The 15,975-nt window shown below is 43.4% G+C and overlaps 1 protein-coding gene across 1 annotated transcript; it reads right to left on the reverse strand.

Moving 5' to 3' along the window:
- Positions 1-3,012: 3,012 nt before the first annotated feature.
- Positions 3,013-15,580, reverse strand: LOC133423425 (coiled-coil-helix-coiled-coil-helix domain-containing protein 7-like). Its single transcript, XM_061713598.1, has 7 exons — positions 15,546-15,580; positions 13,821-13,881; positions 12,688-12,703; positions 12,518-12,591; positions 12,404-12,418; positions 3,676-3,774; positions 3,013-3,372 (listed from the first exon to the last, which is right to left on the reverse strand). Exons 1-7 carry the CDS (start codon positions 15,578-15,580, stop codon positions 3,268-3,270), a joined length of 405 nt encoding a protein of 134 aa, XP_061569582.1. The 3' UTR covers positions 3,013-3,267.
- Positions 15,581-15,975: the final 395 nt, after the last annotated feature.

A 15,975-nucleotide genomic window follows, 5' to 3' on the forward strand; every position in this document is an offset into this window, starting at 1 on the left:
CGCGCGAGCGGGGACATCAAAGGATCGAAGGCCGAGCTCTGATTGGTCTCCCGCGTCCCGGACCACGTGACGGCGGCGGAGCCGCTGATTGGCGCCAAAACTCACATTCAACTTCATGTAAAACCAGAAAAATCCTTACATTTTTTTTATTTTAATTTAATTTAATTTTATTTTATTTTATTTTAATAAAATTATTTAATTAATTAATTAATAATTCAAACAAGGCAATAAAACCAGATTAAAAATAGTATAAAATGAGACAATAAAAATAAAAAAGCATAAACAACATAAAGCTGATACATAAGCTGATACAGAAATGAAAATGTGCAGCAGTTATTACAATTCAGAAACAGCTATAAATACTAAATGATCGAATAAATATAAAACAAAGGTATAATACACACACATATATATATATATATATATACATATATATATATATATATATATATATATATATATATATATATATATATATATATATATATAGTATGCGTGTGTGTATGTGCTTATATAAATATATATAAACTGTATGGAATGATATTTATTAACATGTGGAATATGCTGTATAGTAATTTTGTTTTAAACTCGAGAAACTTCTCATATGGATTTATTTATGTATTTTGTTTCACGTGCATTTACCAGTATTTTTTATTATTATTATTATTGTATATACTGTTTATAGTGTCATACTGATATTATTACTGTATTATTATTATTTTGCACTATCCCCTTTGCTGCTGCACACTGGGAATTTCCCGCTGGGGGACTAATAAAGGAACATCTTATCTTATCTTATTCTCTACATTTTGTTTCAAATCTCCTAAATGCACTAGTTTATAAAAGGCGTCATAAGCTTAGGCTTCAGTCTACACCTTTTGGTCCATGGTTTTTAGTTAAAAATATATATATATATATATATATATATATATATATATATACTATATATATATATATATATATATATATATATATATATACACCAAAAAAACTATATATATTTTGTATAACACTGATGATTTCCAGCTGAACTTTGGGTTATTTGTAATAAACTAAGTAGAAAAGATCTGGACCCCCCGGGTCTTCAGAGCGGCCACAGGCCTAAAAAGGGAAGATTAGTTCAACTAAAACAATATAACTCCTCAGATTTAATACAACATCATTTTAATGAAACATATAAATTCACGGCTCATAAAACACAGAAAGTAAAAAGTCGTGAAAAAGAACAACTCAGGTCTGTGGTGCGTTCAGGGACCTACGAGGCTACGAAGCTACAAAGCTAGGAGGCTACATAGCTTTGTATATATATATATATATATATATATATATATATATATATATATATATATGTATATATATATATATATATATATATATATATATATATATATATATATATATATATATATATATATACTGTATATATATATATATATATATATATATATATATATATATATATATATATATATATAAAATTGCATTTCAAAACTCACCTCTTCCAAACAGCTTTTAATGTGTGATTTGTTTCCTATCCACTATCTTTTTTTTATCCTGTACTGTTTGTTACTGTCTGTTTGTAAAAGCATGTTTTTAACGCTGTTTTAGCAGTGTTTTATTGAGGTTTTAATGGGAACACCACAGATATAGTACTATATGAAGTCAATGGGTTCCTCAGTACCTTGCGCGACAAAAACACATAATTTAGCCACTATAACAAAGAATAATATATAAATAATAATAATGTCATAATCCGTGTATATATCACGACCATGGATCCCATTGACTTTGCATAGTACAATATCCGTGGTGCTCACACGGAATTATACCATTTTCCGTGTTGGTACCACGGAAAATAGTGGTGAGAGGTCGTGGGCATTTCACGGATTTTTGTGAGATCAGGTTGGACTAAAACTCTGTACACCACAGACTAAAACTCTCTACACCACAGACTAAAACTCTCTACACCACAGACTAAAACTCTCTACACCACAGACTAAAACTCTCTACACCACAGACTAAAACTCTCTACACCACAGACTAAAACTCTCTACACCACAGACTAAAACTCTCTACACCACAGACTAAAACTCTCTACACCACAGACTAAAACTCTCTACACCACAGACTAAAACTCACTACACCACAGACTAAAACTCTCTACACCACAGACTAAAACTAAATACACCACAGACTAAAACTCTCTACACCACAGACGTGAGAACAGGTGACCTCATAGATGGGAATTGACCACGAGGCGATGTAGCAGCCCAAACTGAAAGCAGCATAGCTTCACTTTTCCAGGGAGAGCAGTGTTTAATCTGCTTGAGGCCGCTGATTGTGTCCGGCCTGAGTTGTTCCACCTGCTCAGAGTCTTTAAGTTCTGCTGTACGATCGGCCGAGGCTTTTGATCGGCGTCTCCAGAACCGTTGGGATTGGCTGGTCGTCATCGTGGAACCTCTCATTGGTTAGCTTACCTTTGACAATGGAGATCCTACGGGATTTGCTGTGTTTAGACAGAGCTAGCTGCTACTAGTTAGCTCAACTATCCAGCTGGTTGGCAGATTTCTGTTTACAGTCCGGTTCGGTCCGGTTCGGTCCGGTTCCAGGAAACATCCGGGATGCTGAACGTAAACGTACATCAGTGTCATCTGCATATAGACTGACATTTGTACCAATTCTTTCAATTCAATTCAGTTTTATTTAAAAAGTGTCTATTGAAGTTGATCCAGGATCTTTCCAGAAACCAGAACACTCAATTATTACATAAACATCAAATAAACAATGGCAGGTAAAAACCCCCGGGTGGGAGAAAAGCCTTAATCAATCAGCTCCAAATGAGCGTCATCTGCATATAATAATAATAATAATAATAATAATAATAATAATAATAATAATAATAATAATAATAATAATAATAATAATAATAATAATAATACATTTTATTTATATAGCACTTTTTAAAAGATCTCAAAGACTGACATTTGTATCAACATTTGTATCATTGAGTGTCATCGTTGGGAACTAAAGAACCAAAATCCTCGTGGTTTCCTCAGTGGGAACGATCCTCGTTTCCATGGCGACGGCAGACAGGAAACCATGACACCGGAGCTGCAGACGAGGTACGAGGTTTGGTTTTTATTCAGGACAAACGGACAGACGGAGGAATAGTCTCTTCACAATCACTTCCTCTGTTCGGCCCAGGCCCCGCCCCCACAGGCCCAGGCCCCGCCCACACGGAAACAGGCCCCGCCCCCAGGTCCGTCCTCAGTAGGGCTTCCCTCCTAGCGCCGTTAGCATCTCCTCTCTCTCCGCGGCCGTGGGCATGTCGGGCCGGACGCCGACCCGCCTCCTCTGGACCATGATGCCGTGCTGCAACACAGGTAAACACACCTGTTAGCACACCTGGTTAGCACACCTGGTTAGCACACCTGGTTAGCACACCTGGTTAGCACAGGTAAACACACCTGTTAGCACACCTGGTTAGCACACCTGGTTAGCACACCTGGTTAGCACAGGTAAACACACCTGTTAGCACACCTGTTAGCACACCTGGTTAGCACACCTGGTTAGCACAGGTAAACACACCTGTTAGCACACCTGTTAGCACACCTGTTAGCACAGGAGCTAACTACTGACGAGCTACAGGTGAGTCCTCCAGGTGTGTGTACTCACCCAGTACTTCCTGCAGTTCTTGTATCTCTGGAAATACATGGAGCACATGCTCTTGTCGTAGTTGTTGATGTCCAGACATTTCTGAGACGCGTCGCTCTCCTGGAACACAAAGATGGAGGTCAAAGATGGCCGTCAACAAAGATTAGGCCTAACAACCCCCTAGCAACCCCTAACAACCCCCTAGCAACGCCCTAGCAACTCCCTAGCAACTCCCTAGCAACCCCCTAGCAACGCCCTAGCAACTCCCTAGCAACCCCCTAGCAACTCCCTAGCAACCCCCTAGCAACTCCCTAGCAACCCCCTAGCAACTCCCTAGCAACCCCCTAGCAACCCCCTAGCAACTCCCTAGCAACCCCCTAGCAACGCCCTAGCAACCCCCTAGCAACGCCCTAGCAACTCCCTAGCAACCCCCTAGCAACTCCCTAGCAACCCCCTAGCAACGCCCTAGCAACTCCCTAGCAACCCCCTAGCAACGCCCTAGGAACGCCCTAGCAACCCCCTAGCAACGCCCTAGCAACCCCCTAGCAACGCCCTAGCAACTCCCTAGCAACCCCCTAGCAACTCCCTAGCAACGCCCTAGCAACCCCCTAGCAACGCCCTAGCAACTCCCTAGCAACCCCCTAGCAACTCCCTAGCAACCCCCTAGCAACGCCCTAGCAACTCCCTAGCAACCCCCTAGAAACCCCCTAGCAACCCCCTAGCAACCCCCTAGCAACGCCCTAGCAACGCCCTAGAAACCCCCTAGCAACCCCTTAGCAACGCCCTAGCAACCCCCTAGAAACCCCCTAGCAACCCCCTAGCAACACCCTAGCAACGCCCTAGAAACCCCCTAGCAACCCCCTAGCAACACCCTAGCAACGCCCTAGCAACCCCCTAGGAACGCCCTAGCAACGTCCTAACAACCCCCTAGCAACGCCTTAGCAAACCCCTAACAACTCCCTAGCAACGCCCTAGCAACCCCCTAGCAACCCCCTAGCAACGCCCTAGCAACCCCGTAGCAACCCCCTAGCAACGCCCTAGCAACGCCCTAGCAACCCCCTAGCAACCCCGTAGCAACCCCGTAGCAACGCCCTAGCAACGCCCTAGCAACCCCCTAGCAACGCCCTAGCAACGCCCTAGCAACCCCCTAGCAACACCCTAGCAACGCCCTAGCAACCCCCTAGCAATGCCCTAGCAACGCCCTAGCAACGCCCTAGCAAACCCCTAGCAACCCCCTAGCAACCCCGTAGCAACCCCCTAGCAACCCCCTAGCAACCCCCTAGCAACCCCCTAACAACTCCCTAACAACTCCCTAACAACTCCCTAGCAACCCCCAAGCAACGCCCTAGCAACGCTCTAGCAACTCTAGCCAATCCTGAGAGAGAATCATCAGCCAATCCTGAACCTCCGTGGGGTCATGTGACCTTCCAGCAGAGAATCATCAATCAAATAAAGGTGTAAATGTTTATTAGGCCTTAGCAACCGTTGCTAGGGCTGAAACTGCTCAAACAGGTGAAAATCTGGAACAAAGATGCATTTAAATACTGGAAAACAGGAGTTTTATACACTAAATACACACTAAATACACACTGTACTTTGTTAACAATCTTGAGATTTATTCGTTACCTGCAAAATACTTAATTACTAATAAAATGAAGGAAATGAAAATAATTCACAGTCTACCCATGTAAAGTTTTTCTTCAACGTTTCAAAAGAGACACAGTTGTTTCTGTGAAGGAAAATGAAGATGTTTCTCATTTATTTAGTTGCTCTTTCACTATAACATTATGGAAAAATATCTGTAATTAGATTAGTGTTTGTGTTGAACTTTAACCACATTTATCCATTTGCTTTCAACATTTATTGTTTGGCTTCATTGACTATCCATCTGTCAAAAAACCTAATTTCATACAAATCATTAATCTTATTATATTATTGGCAAAATGGTTTATTCACAAATCCCGTTATATTAATCAAACGCCTCTTTTTTGTATTTTTGAAAATGAGGTCAAACATTATATTAGAACATTAAACTCTCCACCAATCAAAGGCCGTCAAGACTTAAGTTTGGCCCAATCTCAATACTCCCCTAAGAAGGGGGAGATTTTAGGGCACTTGAGATCTAGGGCACTTGGCCCAGGTGCCTGTCCCATTTCTCCTACTCCCCCTCGTTTTCATCCCTAACCTGATCAGGAAGCAGAGAGCCAAAAGCTGTTTTAATTTCAGCTGTAGCGCTGTTAATATGGCACTTTATTAAGTTTTAATATTTTTCAAGGTAACCTTAAGATCCGCAACCTGGGCTCAGTTTATCCAAATAACGCCTGTTAAGAAATTTGACCCGATGTTTTCGGAGATGAGAAGAGCCGCCGCCCCCGGGGAGCAGCAGCAGCTGTTACCATGGTAACAGCAGCAGCAGCTCACAGCCCGAGAAGAGAGGTGTCCGCCGGGTCAAGCTGCTGCGTCGTCCCGGGAGAGAAACTCTCTCTGGGACGCAGCTCTGTTGAGAATTATGCTGGCTGAAATAAATCATTTAGGAAGATGTTGGTTTAATAGATGAAATCTAACAGTTGTAGCTACACCTGTTAAGAAATTTGCTCCAGTATCAATAAACAGGAAACTACTATTATATCCTTAGACGCGGAAAAAGCATTTGATAAGGTAAATTGGAAGTTTCTATTGGCAACCTTACATAAATTTGGATTTGGTGAATCTTTCATTGACTGGATAAAAATATTATACAGCTCTCCCAAGGCACGTGTAAGGACAAATGATCAAATCTCTACAAGTTTTACCTTGCAAAGAGGCACTAGACAGGGTTGCCCTCTATCTCCCTCATTATTTGCAATATTTATCGAACCTTTAGCAGCAGCCATTAGACAAAATCAAAATATTAAAGGTATACAATGCAAAATAGTAGAGCACAAAATAAGTCTTTATGCGGATGACGTACTCCTCTTCCTCCAGAACTCACGATCTTCACTATCACAGACAATCGCACTTATAGAGGGATTTTCATCTCTGTCTGATTATTCTATTAATTGGTCTAAATCCACTGTTTTGTGTGTTAACTGCAATTTTAGGAATATAACAAATACTCAATTACAATCAGGGAACATTAGATATTTAGGCATAAACATCTCCCCTAGGCTGTCAGAGTTAATAAAATTAAATCATGTTCAGCTTATAAAGAAAATAGAAGATGATCTTTCCAGATGGAGCTCTCTCCCCATTTCACTCATGGGTAGAATAGCCACCATTAAAATGATGGTTTTACCAAAAGTAAATTATTTTTTCTCAATGATACCATTCAAACCCCCTATTTCCTGGTTTAAATCGCTGGACTCATATGTATCAAAATTTCTGTGGAAAAATAAAACTCCACGTATTAGTTTAAAGACATTGCAGAAATCTAAAGAATATGGAGGTTTGGAGCTACCTAATTTTCAGTATTACTTCCTTGCCAATAAATTACAGTATATTGTAAAATGGTCAAAAGATCATCCTTTAGATAGTCAATGGCTGGACTCAGAGCAAGTGTTTTGCAACGAACTAGAAATCTCAGAGTTACCATTTATTAGTCAAAGTATCAAACGTCATCAATGTTTCAAAAGCATTAATATTAGCACAACTTTATCAGCTTGGTGGGAATTTCTTAAAGTAGCTAAAATTTCACTATTTCCATGTGACCGTACACCCATATGGAACAACCCAGACATCGTGAAAAATGATAAAAAGATGGTTAACTTCGTTCAATGGAGAGATCAAGGAATACGGTACTTACAGCACGTAATTGTAGGAGGACAGTTTGTACCTTTCAATACACTTATGGTTCAATACGGAGTTAGCAGGAGTAAATTTTTAGAGTATCAACAACTCAAGGCCATAATAAATAAAACATACAAAATTAGACAATTAGACTTACAACTTCCCGCTAAGATAATAGATTTATTAAATCTAAGCAATTTAAAGTTGTTATCAAAACTTTACAGGTTAGTGTCTAAACTGGACGATTCAGTCTCTCTCCCGATCTCCAAGTGGAAGGCGGATCTCTCTCTCTTAATACCGACCAGTTTTCTTGGTCACAAATATGCTTTAATACGTTTACTATGACTAAAAACCCAAACTTACAACTTATACAGTATAAAGTTCTTCATAGAATACATTATACTGGACAAAGGATGTTCCAGATGGGCTTTGTCACCTCTAATATCTGTTCACAGTGCACAGAGAACACCCCAGATAATTATATGCATGCTTTATGGTTCTGTACACCGGTACAGAGGTTCTGGAAGGAGATTTGTGAGGATTTATCCACATGGATCGACCACAGAATCCCAGTGTGCCCCACGGTATGTATATTAGGTCACCTGGGAGACACTCAAATAGATCCTAATTGGACACACCGGGTTCTCACTGCTTTATGTATCGCAAAGAAAACCATTCTAGTAAATTGGAAACAAAAATCCAGTTTATGTATTAACCATTTTAGGAATCTTTTATCAGATCATATTAGTAGTGAGATAATGTCTGCCTCCACTGAACAACATTCGGCTGAATTGCACTCTCTGTGGTCTCCGATTATTGGCTTCGTTACCTAGTGGGGGCGGGGGGGGGGGGGTGATCTCGTAGCCCTTGGGGTTGGGGGTCGGCTTGGGGGGTCTGGGGCGCGGGCCTCTGGTGGCCCCTGGGGGGCGGTGGGGGGGGGCCGCGCGGCCCTGTCCCTAGCCGGTGGGGGCCTTGGGGGCCTGTGGGGGGGGGTGCCTCATGGCGGTGGGGGGGGGGGTGGCTGGGGAGGGCTCGGGCGGGGGGCGGTGGCTTGGGCGTCTCCGGGCCTCCCGGGGGGGGGCGCGGCCGTGGACGTGGGGGGTCCCACCCGGAGGGCCCGGTCGTGCCTGGGTGGGGGGTGGCTGTCTGCGCTGGGGGGGCATTGCTGCCTTGGTCCTCCGTCGCTGGGCGGGGGCCAAGTGCCCCTGCGGATGTGGGGGCTCCGTGACCCTTGGGGTGTCCGCCGGGGTGGCCTCGGGGGGGGGGTGGGGCCGGGTCCGGGGATCGGGCCTCCCCTGACCGGGGGGTGCACGGGCGGGCGCGGCGGCGGGGTGGCGCCATTTCCAGGTATCTATGTCTTATGTTGTCAGTATGAATGGGAGGATGTTGGACCGTTTCCCCCTCCGTCTGGGGGCTCCGGCGGCGCCGGGGGCGCCCGTGGAGGTACGGTGGGGCCCTGGCCCGGCTCGGGGGGCCGGCCCCCGTCTACTGGATGGCCGGTGGGGGGACGCGGGTGTCTTATCAGGGCCGGCTTTGCTGGTCCTGCCTCCTGGCTTCGGCCTCCGCTCCCCCTCCTGCCCCCCTACACGATTCATACGCACATAGGCGAAAGGCGGGGGGTCCGGGTCGTGGGGGGCACTGTCCCGCGTGGCCCGGCACTCCCCGCCTCACGGTTTTAACAGCAAACTAGACACTGCACATTCAACACTTTATAAATACACTTGACAAGGACACGTAGTTCGGGAGGGGGGGGGGGGGGGTGGGTGTCAATCGATACTTGGCCCTCCCTCCTCCCTGTTTTTATGGCATTAATCACATGCACTCAACACAAGGGGCGGGAGGGGGTCCCACATCACCCGCGTTCCCTCACCGGCCTGGGCCTGGGACGGGTGGGTCGGGTTACCCGGGCCTGGCGGGGCCCGCCGTGCAGCCTGGGGTGCCTTCTGGCGGTGCTGGACCCCCCCGGGGAGGGGGAAACGGTGCGTGATTGTATGTCTGTGTCGGTGAGAATGCGGTATGGAAGGGTCCTGCCATGGAGGATTTGAGCCTCCATTGGCAGGACATCAAAAACTTAATAATTTATCAATATTATATTATACAAAGATGGTTATTATTATTATTATTATTATTATTAGTATTATTAGTATTATTATTATTATTATTATTATTATGTATAGTATATTATATTATTATTAGTATAGGTATCGGATAGGTGAATGGATGAATGAATGGGATGCCTGGGTCTGGGGCCCTCCGTTGTCGGGCCTGCGCGGGTGTCGCCTTGTTGGGGGGTTCCCTCTCTCCGGGCCCGTCTCCGGTCCCCCCCGCTGCCTCTGCGGCGGGGCGCCCCTCTGGTCTTGGAGGGCCACTTTCGTGGGGGACGGGTGCGCCTGCCCGCGTCGGCGGCCGGGGCGGCTCTGTCTCTCCGGGCAGGCTGGCCCCCTGCCGGGTGGGGGTCGTTGGCCTGAAGGGTGAGGGCCTCCTGGCCGCGTGTCCGGCCCGGACCGGGGGGCCGGGGATTGCCTGGGTCGCGGTCCGCCGCCGCGGGATCCCTGGCTGCTTCTTTCCGCGCCGTGGGGGACCCGCCCGCGGGCCCCCTCGGCCGCCGCCGGGTGGGGGGGGGGCCTCGCAGGCGGTGGGTTGCCTCCCTCCTACTTCTCCCCTCTGTGGGGTTGCCGGTGGCCTGGGTTCCAGGCTCTTCCTTGTCGGCCTCTGGTCTCGCGGGTGGCGGGGTTGCTCCCCCCCCTCCCCCACTATAGATACACTTCAGGTGGAGCTTTGTTTGGTTTATTACACACACACACACACACACACACACACACACACACACACACACACACACACACACACACACACACATACACACATATAGTCATTCAGTCACATGCATACACACACACACACACACACACACACACATACACACATATAGTCATTCAGTCACATGCATACACACACACACACACACACACACACACACACACACATACACACATATAGTCATTCGGTCACATGCATACACATACACACACACACACACACACACACACACACACACACACACGCATGATCATATACATACACACACACACATAGACATACACACTGGCTTGTTCACCTGCATGCTGGCTCTCTAGTTTTTGGGTTTAGGTAGCGGTAGCGATAGCGTAGCTCAGACTGCGATCAGATCTCAAGATTTAGGTCGATTGCTGTTCGTGTTTTGGATGGCTCCGTGCCGGTTTCGTGCTTTGTTTGTGGTTTTTTGTTGCAGATTTCCAGTGCTTGACGTGTGTCTCCGTGTGTTCCTGCTTCCTGGATTGGCAGTGGATGTCGTCACCCCCCCCCCCCCCCCCCCACCCCCTCCCCCCCCAAAAAAAAAAAAAAAAAACACTGGGTTTGTATGTGTATATTTATGTATGTGTACGCATATGTGTGCGTATATATATGTATATATTGCATATAGTAATAATGCACATATATACACTTTTGGTTTCTACCGTCATGGTATCAATCAATAATATGTGTGCAGACAAGGTAAAAAAAAAAAAAAAAAAAAAAAAAAAAGAAATTTGCTCCAAAATTTAGAGATTTCTGTCTGCCGGCTCCGGAGTTTAGGTCCGCGTTAAATAAACGCAGCCTACGGCGTAGCTTACGTAACCTACGGCGTAGTTTACGTAGGTTACGTAATCATATTCCGGCGCGATCTTAGCGAACAACGGACAAAAAAGGGATTATGTACATTCACTGAGTGAATATTATGAAAGTAAAATATTGGTTTGCAAAAGGAAATGTAATCAAAACGCATTTTTATGCAGAAACTAACTCAAAATATTGATTTTATTCCCAAAAAAACAAGAAATGTCCTCCATGTTTTTTTTTTTGATTCAGTCCGCAAATGACGACGAAAAGCATTCTGGGAAATTTTCATACCCCCTCGCTGGCGAAGTCAGCATCTGAAATCCCTCGATTTGAAGGGGCTATTCTCAGCCCCTAGCCCTCGTTATGGCCCCTCCCCCTAGGTGAAAAGAGGAATTGGGACACCACTACCTTCACGGGAACGCGCAAAAGTTAGGGTTAGGGAAGAAAAGGAGGGCGAGGGGGAGTATTGGGACGCACCCTAAGTGTCTCTTTTTCTTGTATTTCTAGTTCATTGTTTCATTGTGTCCTGATTTTCCTGAGTGTTTGTCTCCCCCTGGTGGTGGATTGTATGTTTGCAGTTTGTCTTTCAATTAAAAAAAATAAAAAAAATAAAACAATAAATAAATAAAAGAGACCAGACCGCCGAGGTCAGGGGTCAGGGGTCATTCAGAACCTTCTCAGACGAGGAAATCCGTCCTTTTACTCACTAACATTATTCAAATCTACATGTTTTCACTGGTTCCTATCAGTCTTGTTTTCGTGACGAAATGATTTCGTTTATAGCACCTTTTTTTCATGATAATAACGAGACCGTGATGTATGTTAGAGTATTAGGACAGGAGAAAAATTTAAATATTTTAGAGGAAGATTTTTTTTTATTATGGACTTTGAAAAAAGTCAAAACGTCAAGAAAAAAGACGAAAATGTCGAAATTTTGACTATATTCACAAAATCTCGACGTTATTCTTGAAATGAATCGCATGGTAACAAACCCCATAGGAATGAATGGGTTTCCATGGTAACAAGCCTGGGGGCATTTTGATTTTAAGTTTCTGTGTTTTTGTGGTTGTTTTTTAGTTTTGTTTTAAACTTGTAGAATATTTAAATATGGTAAACTTTTTTATGAATGAAAATGCTTTAGAAATGATGATGTTTATAACTGTTAACTGTTATAAGTGACAGGAAACTGATGGTTGAAGTGATTTATTGAGAAACTCTGGTGTTTTTCTGAGGAAACATCAGGAACCAGGACCAGGATCTGGATCAGAGACCAGGATCTGGATCAGGACTCAGGGGGATCAGGACCAGCAGGACCAGCAGGTTCTAGTCCATGAAGATCCTCCACCGTCACGTAGACCACCTGGAACACAAGAACAGTTCTGGAGGTCAGGGGGTCTGAGGTAGACCTGGACCTGGTCCTGGACAGGGACAGGGACCTGGTCCAGGTTCTGGTTCTTACCTGACCATGATCCGGGTCCTGGTGGTTCTGGACTCCCTCAGGGAACACGGTTCTCAGCAGGTTCTTCACCGGTTCTGGATAAACGTAGGTCGGGTTGGAGAGAACCGGGTGGAGACCTGGTCCTGGTCCTGGTCCTGGACCTGGACCTGGTCCTGGACGCTGCTTCACACCGAGACCATGGACCCTCTGGAACCAGAACCAGAGAGAACCGGGTTAGTACTGGACCAGGTAGAACCGATTCAAACCGATACCGACTGAAAACTGCTGGACTTTAGTAGCAGGGGTTCAACTGGTTAGCTGTTAGCTGCAACTGGTTAGCTGTTAGCTGCAACTGGTTAGCTGTTAGCTGCAACTGGTTAGCTGTTAGCTGCAACTGGTTAGCTCTTAGCTGCAACTGGTTAGCTGTTAGCTGCAACTGGTTAGCTGTTAGCTGCAACTGGTTAGCTGTTAGCTGCAACTGGTTAGCTGTTAGCTGCAACGTGTTAGCTGCCACCGGTTAGTTGTTAGCTGTGGTCTTTACCACTGGCTTTTAGCTGTTAGCCACTACTTGCTTAGCTGCTACCTGATACCTCTCAGCTGTTTAACTATTAGCAGCTCGTTCTTAACTGTTAGCTACGGGGTCTTAACTAGTCTATTAGCTGTTAGCTGTTTACTGTAGTCTTTACTGTTAGCTCCTAACTGTTAGCTGTTGTGAGGATATAATGAAAAAAGTGGAAATTTGGGGAAAAAAGTGGAAATTTGGATGAAAAAGTCAACATTTTGCGAAAAAAGTGGAAATGTCGAGAACGCACGAAAGAATGAATGCACAAAAAAAACGCACACTCGCAAAAATGGATGCCCGCCCACCCGCCCGCACGTAAGCACGCAAAAGGCACGCAGAACGCACGCACGCACGAAAAAACGCACAAAAAACGCACGAAAAAACATACGAACGCTGATGACATGAGGATTTTTAGTGTAATTTTTGTCTAATTTTTAGTCAGAAAAAGTAATTACACTTTACACATTACACACGAAACAACGCACGAAAAATGACATGAGGAGGACATGAGGAAATTTTGAGGAAAAAGTCGAGAAAAAAGTCGGAATTTTGAGAAAAAAGTCGGAATTTTGAGGAAAAAGTCGAGAAAAAAGTTGAAATTTTGAGGAAAAAGTCGAGAAAAAAGTTGAAATTTTGAGGAAAAAGTCGAGAAAAAATTCAGAATTTTGAGGAAAAAGTCGAAATTTTGAGAAAAAAGTCGGAATTTTGAGAAAAAAGTCGGAATTTTGAGATGACATGATGACAGGGGGACGGGGGACAGACCAGTTTCCGGTGCAGGAGACGATAAACTTTCTTCCGTCTCTTCAGGTCCGTCTTCAGTCGTCTGGCGGAAAAAAGAAGAGAAGAAATCCAGACTGGAAGTCTGAGGACAGAGGAGAGGAACTTGGTTGGTTTTTCTGATATATATAAATATTATTATTATTTTTTTTTATATATATTATTCAAAGACAAACTACAAACATACAATTCACCACCAGGGGGCGACACTCACTCAGGGAGGAAAATCAGGAAACAATGAACTGCAGAAATACATGAAAAACAGACACAAACTTACAGTCTTGAAACACCCTATACTGTAATAAATTCACCTATAATGTAATAAATTCACCTATAATGTAATAAATTCACCTATAATGTAATAAATTCACCTATAATGTAATAAATTCACCCTATAATGTAATAAATTCACCTATAATGTAATAATTCAATTCAATTCAATTCAATTTTATTTATATAGCGTCTAATACAACAGAGTTGTCTCTAGACGCTTTCCAGAGACCCATACCCAGAACATAAACCCCCGAGCAGTTATTACATAAACAATGGCAGGTAAAAACTCCCCTAGTGGGAGAAAAACCTTAAGCCAAACAGTGGCAAGAAAAACTCCCCTTTAGGAGGGAAGAAACCTTGAGCAGGACCAGGATCATAAGGGGGGACCCTCCTGCCGAGGGCCAGACTGGTGGGTCAGGGACGGCAACAGCACAGCAGGCAGGTGGAAGCAGCAACGGGATGACCGGGGGTGGGGACCGCAGGCCAGCACGCAGCTCCCGAAGCTCCGGCCCAATCAGCAAGTCCCAGGTTGGGGTGCAGGGTCAGGGAAAGACTAGTGCTCCGTAATAAATTCACCCTATAATGTAATAAATTCACCTATAATGTAATAAATTCACCCTATAATGTAATAAATTCACCTATAATGTAATAAATTCACCTATAATGTAATAAATTCACCCTATAATGTAATAAATTCACCTATAATGTAATAAATTCACCCTATAATGTAATAAATTCACCCTATAATGTAATAAATTCACCTATAATGTAATAAATTCACCCTATAATGTAATAAATTCACCCTATAATGTAATAAATTCACCCCATAATGTAATAAATTCACCCTATAATGTAATAATTTCACCCTATAATGTAATAAATTCACCCTATAATGTAATAATTTCACCCTATAATGTAATAATTTCACCCTATAATGTAATAGTCTCACCCTATAATGTAATAATTTCACCTATCATGTAATAATTTCCTATAATGTAATAATTTCACCAATAATGTAATTATTTCCTATAATGTAATAATTTCACCAATAATGTAACAATTTCACCAATAATGTAATAATTTCACCCAATAATGTAATAAAATATCCTGACTGATATTGTAATAACATTTTTACTGATAATGTAAAACCTTATTACATTATTGGTAATTTATTACATGGAACTCAAAGTCTGTAATTTAACCCAATAATAATTCTGGTGTTTCAAATCCAGATTATAAAACATTCTTAGATTCTTAAAAACACAAAATGTAGAACTCTGGACTGAAAATGAACAAATATATATCATTATCTGTCAAGTATCAAATTATCAGTTTTGGAGAAAAGAAAAAAAAAAAAGACCCACCTGAAAATGTAATAAATTTAAGACATCAGTGATGCTGACGGAGGACAGAAGGACGGGGGAGAACTGGACTCACCCGAAGGACCGGCAGAGAGACACGTAGACGTCCATGAGGAGACGGGGACACGTCTAGACCTGGACCTGAAACCCTGAAAAAGTTTCTGACTTTATTTCTGCTGTTAAGTAAAACATTGGTGGTCAGTAGAGGACCTGCAGGTCTGGATCTGGACATAAATACAGTCTTATTTTATTAATAAAGTCTTATCTTATTAATCTGGACACCAGACAATTAATTAAAGTCTTATTTTAAGTTGTAACTCTGATGAAAACCTGATTTAACAACATTTAACAGGGTGAATGTAAGAACTCAGCAGGTTTCTAGTTTACCAGGTTCCCTGAACGCATCATCATCAGGCTCCGTTAGTTAACGTTAGAGAGGTAATTAAACCGCGGCGCATGCGCCGTCGGGACGGCACTTCTAAGTTAGTGGAGCGTTAAAGGACCAG

Source organism: Cololabis saira, chromosome 22 (genome assembly GCF_033807715.1).
Source record: "Cololabis saira isolate AMF1-May2022 chromosome 22, fColSai1.1, whole genome shotgun sequence".
Lineage (NCBI taxonomy): Eukaryota > Metazoa > Chordata > Actinopteri > Beloniformes > Belonidae > Cololabis > Cololabis saira.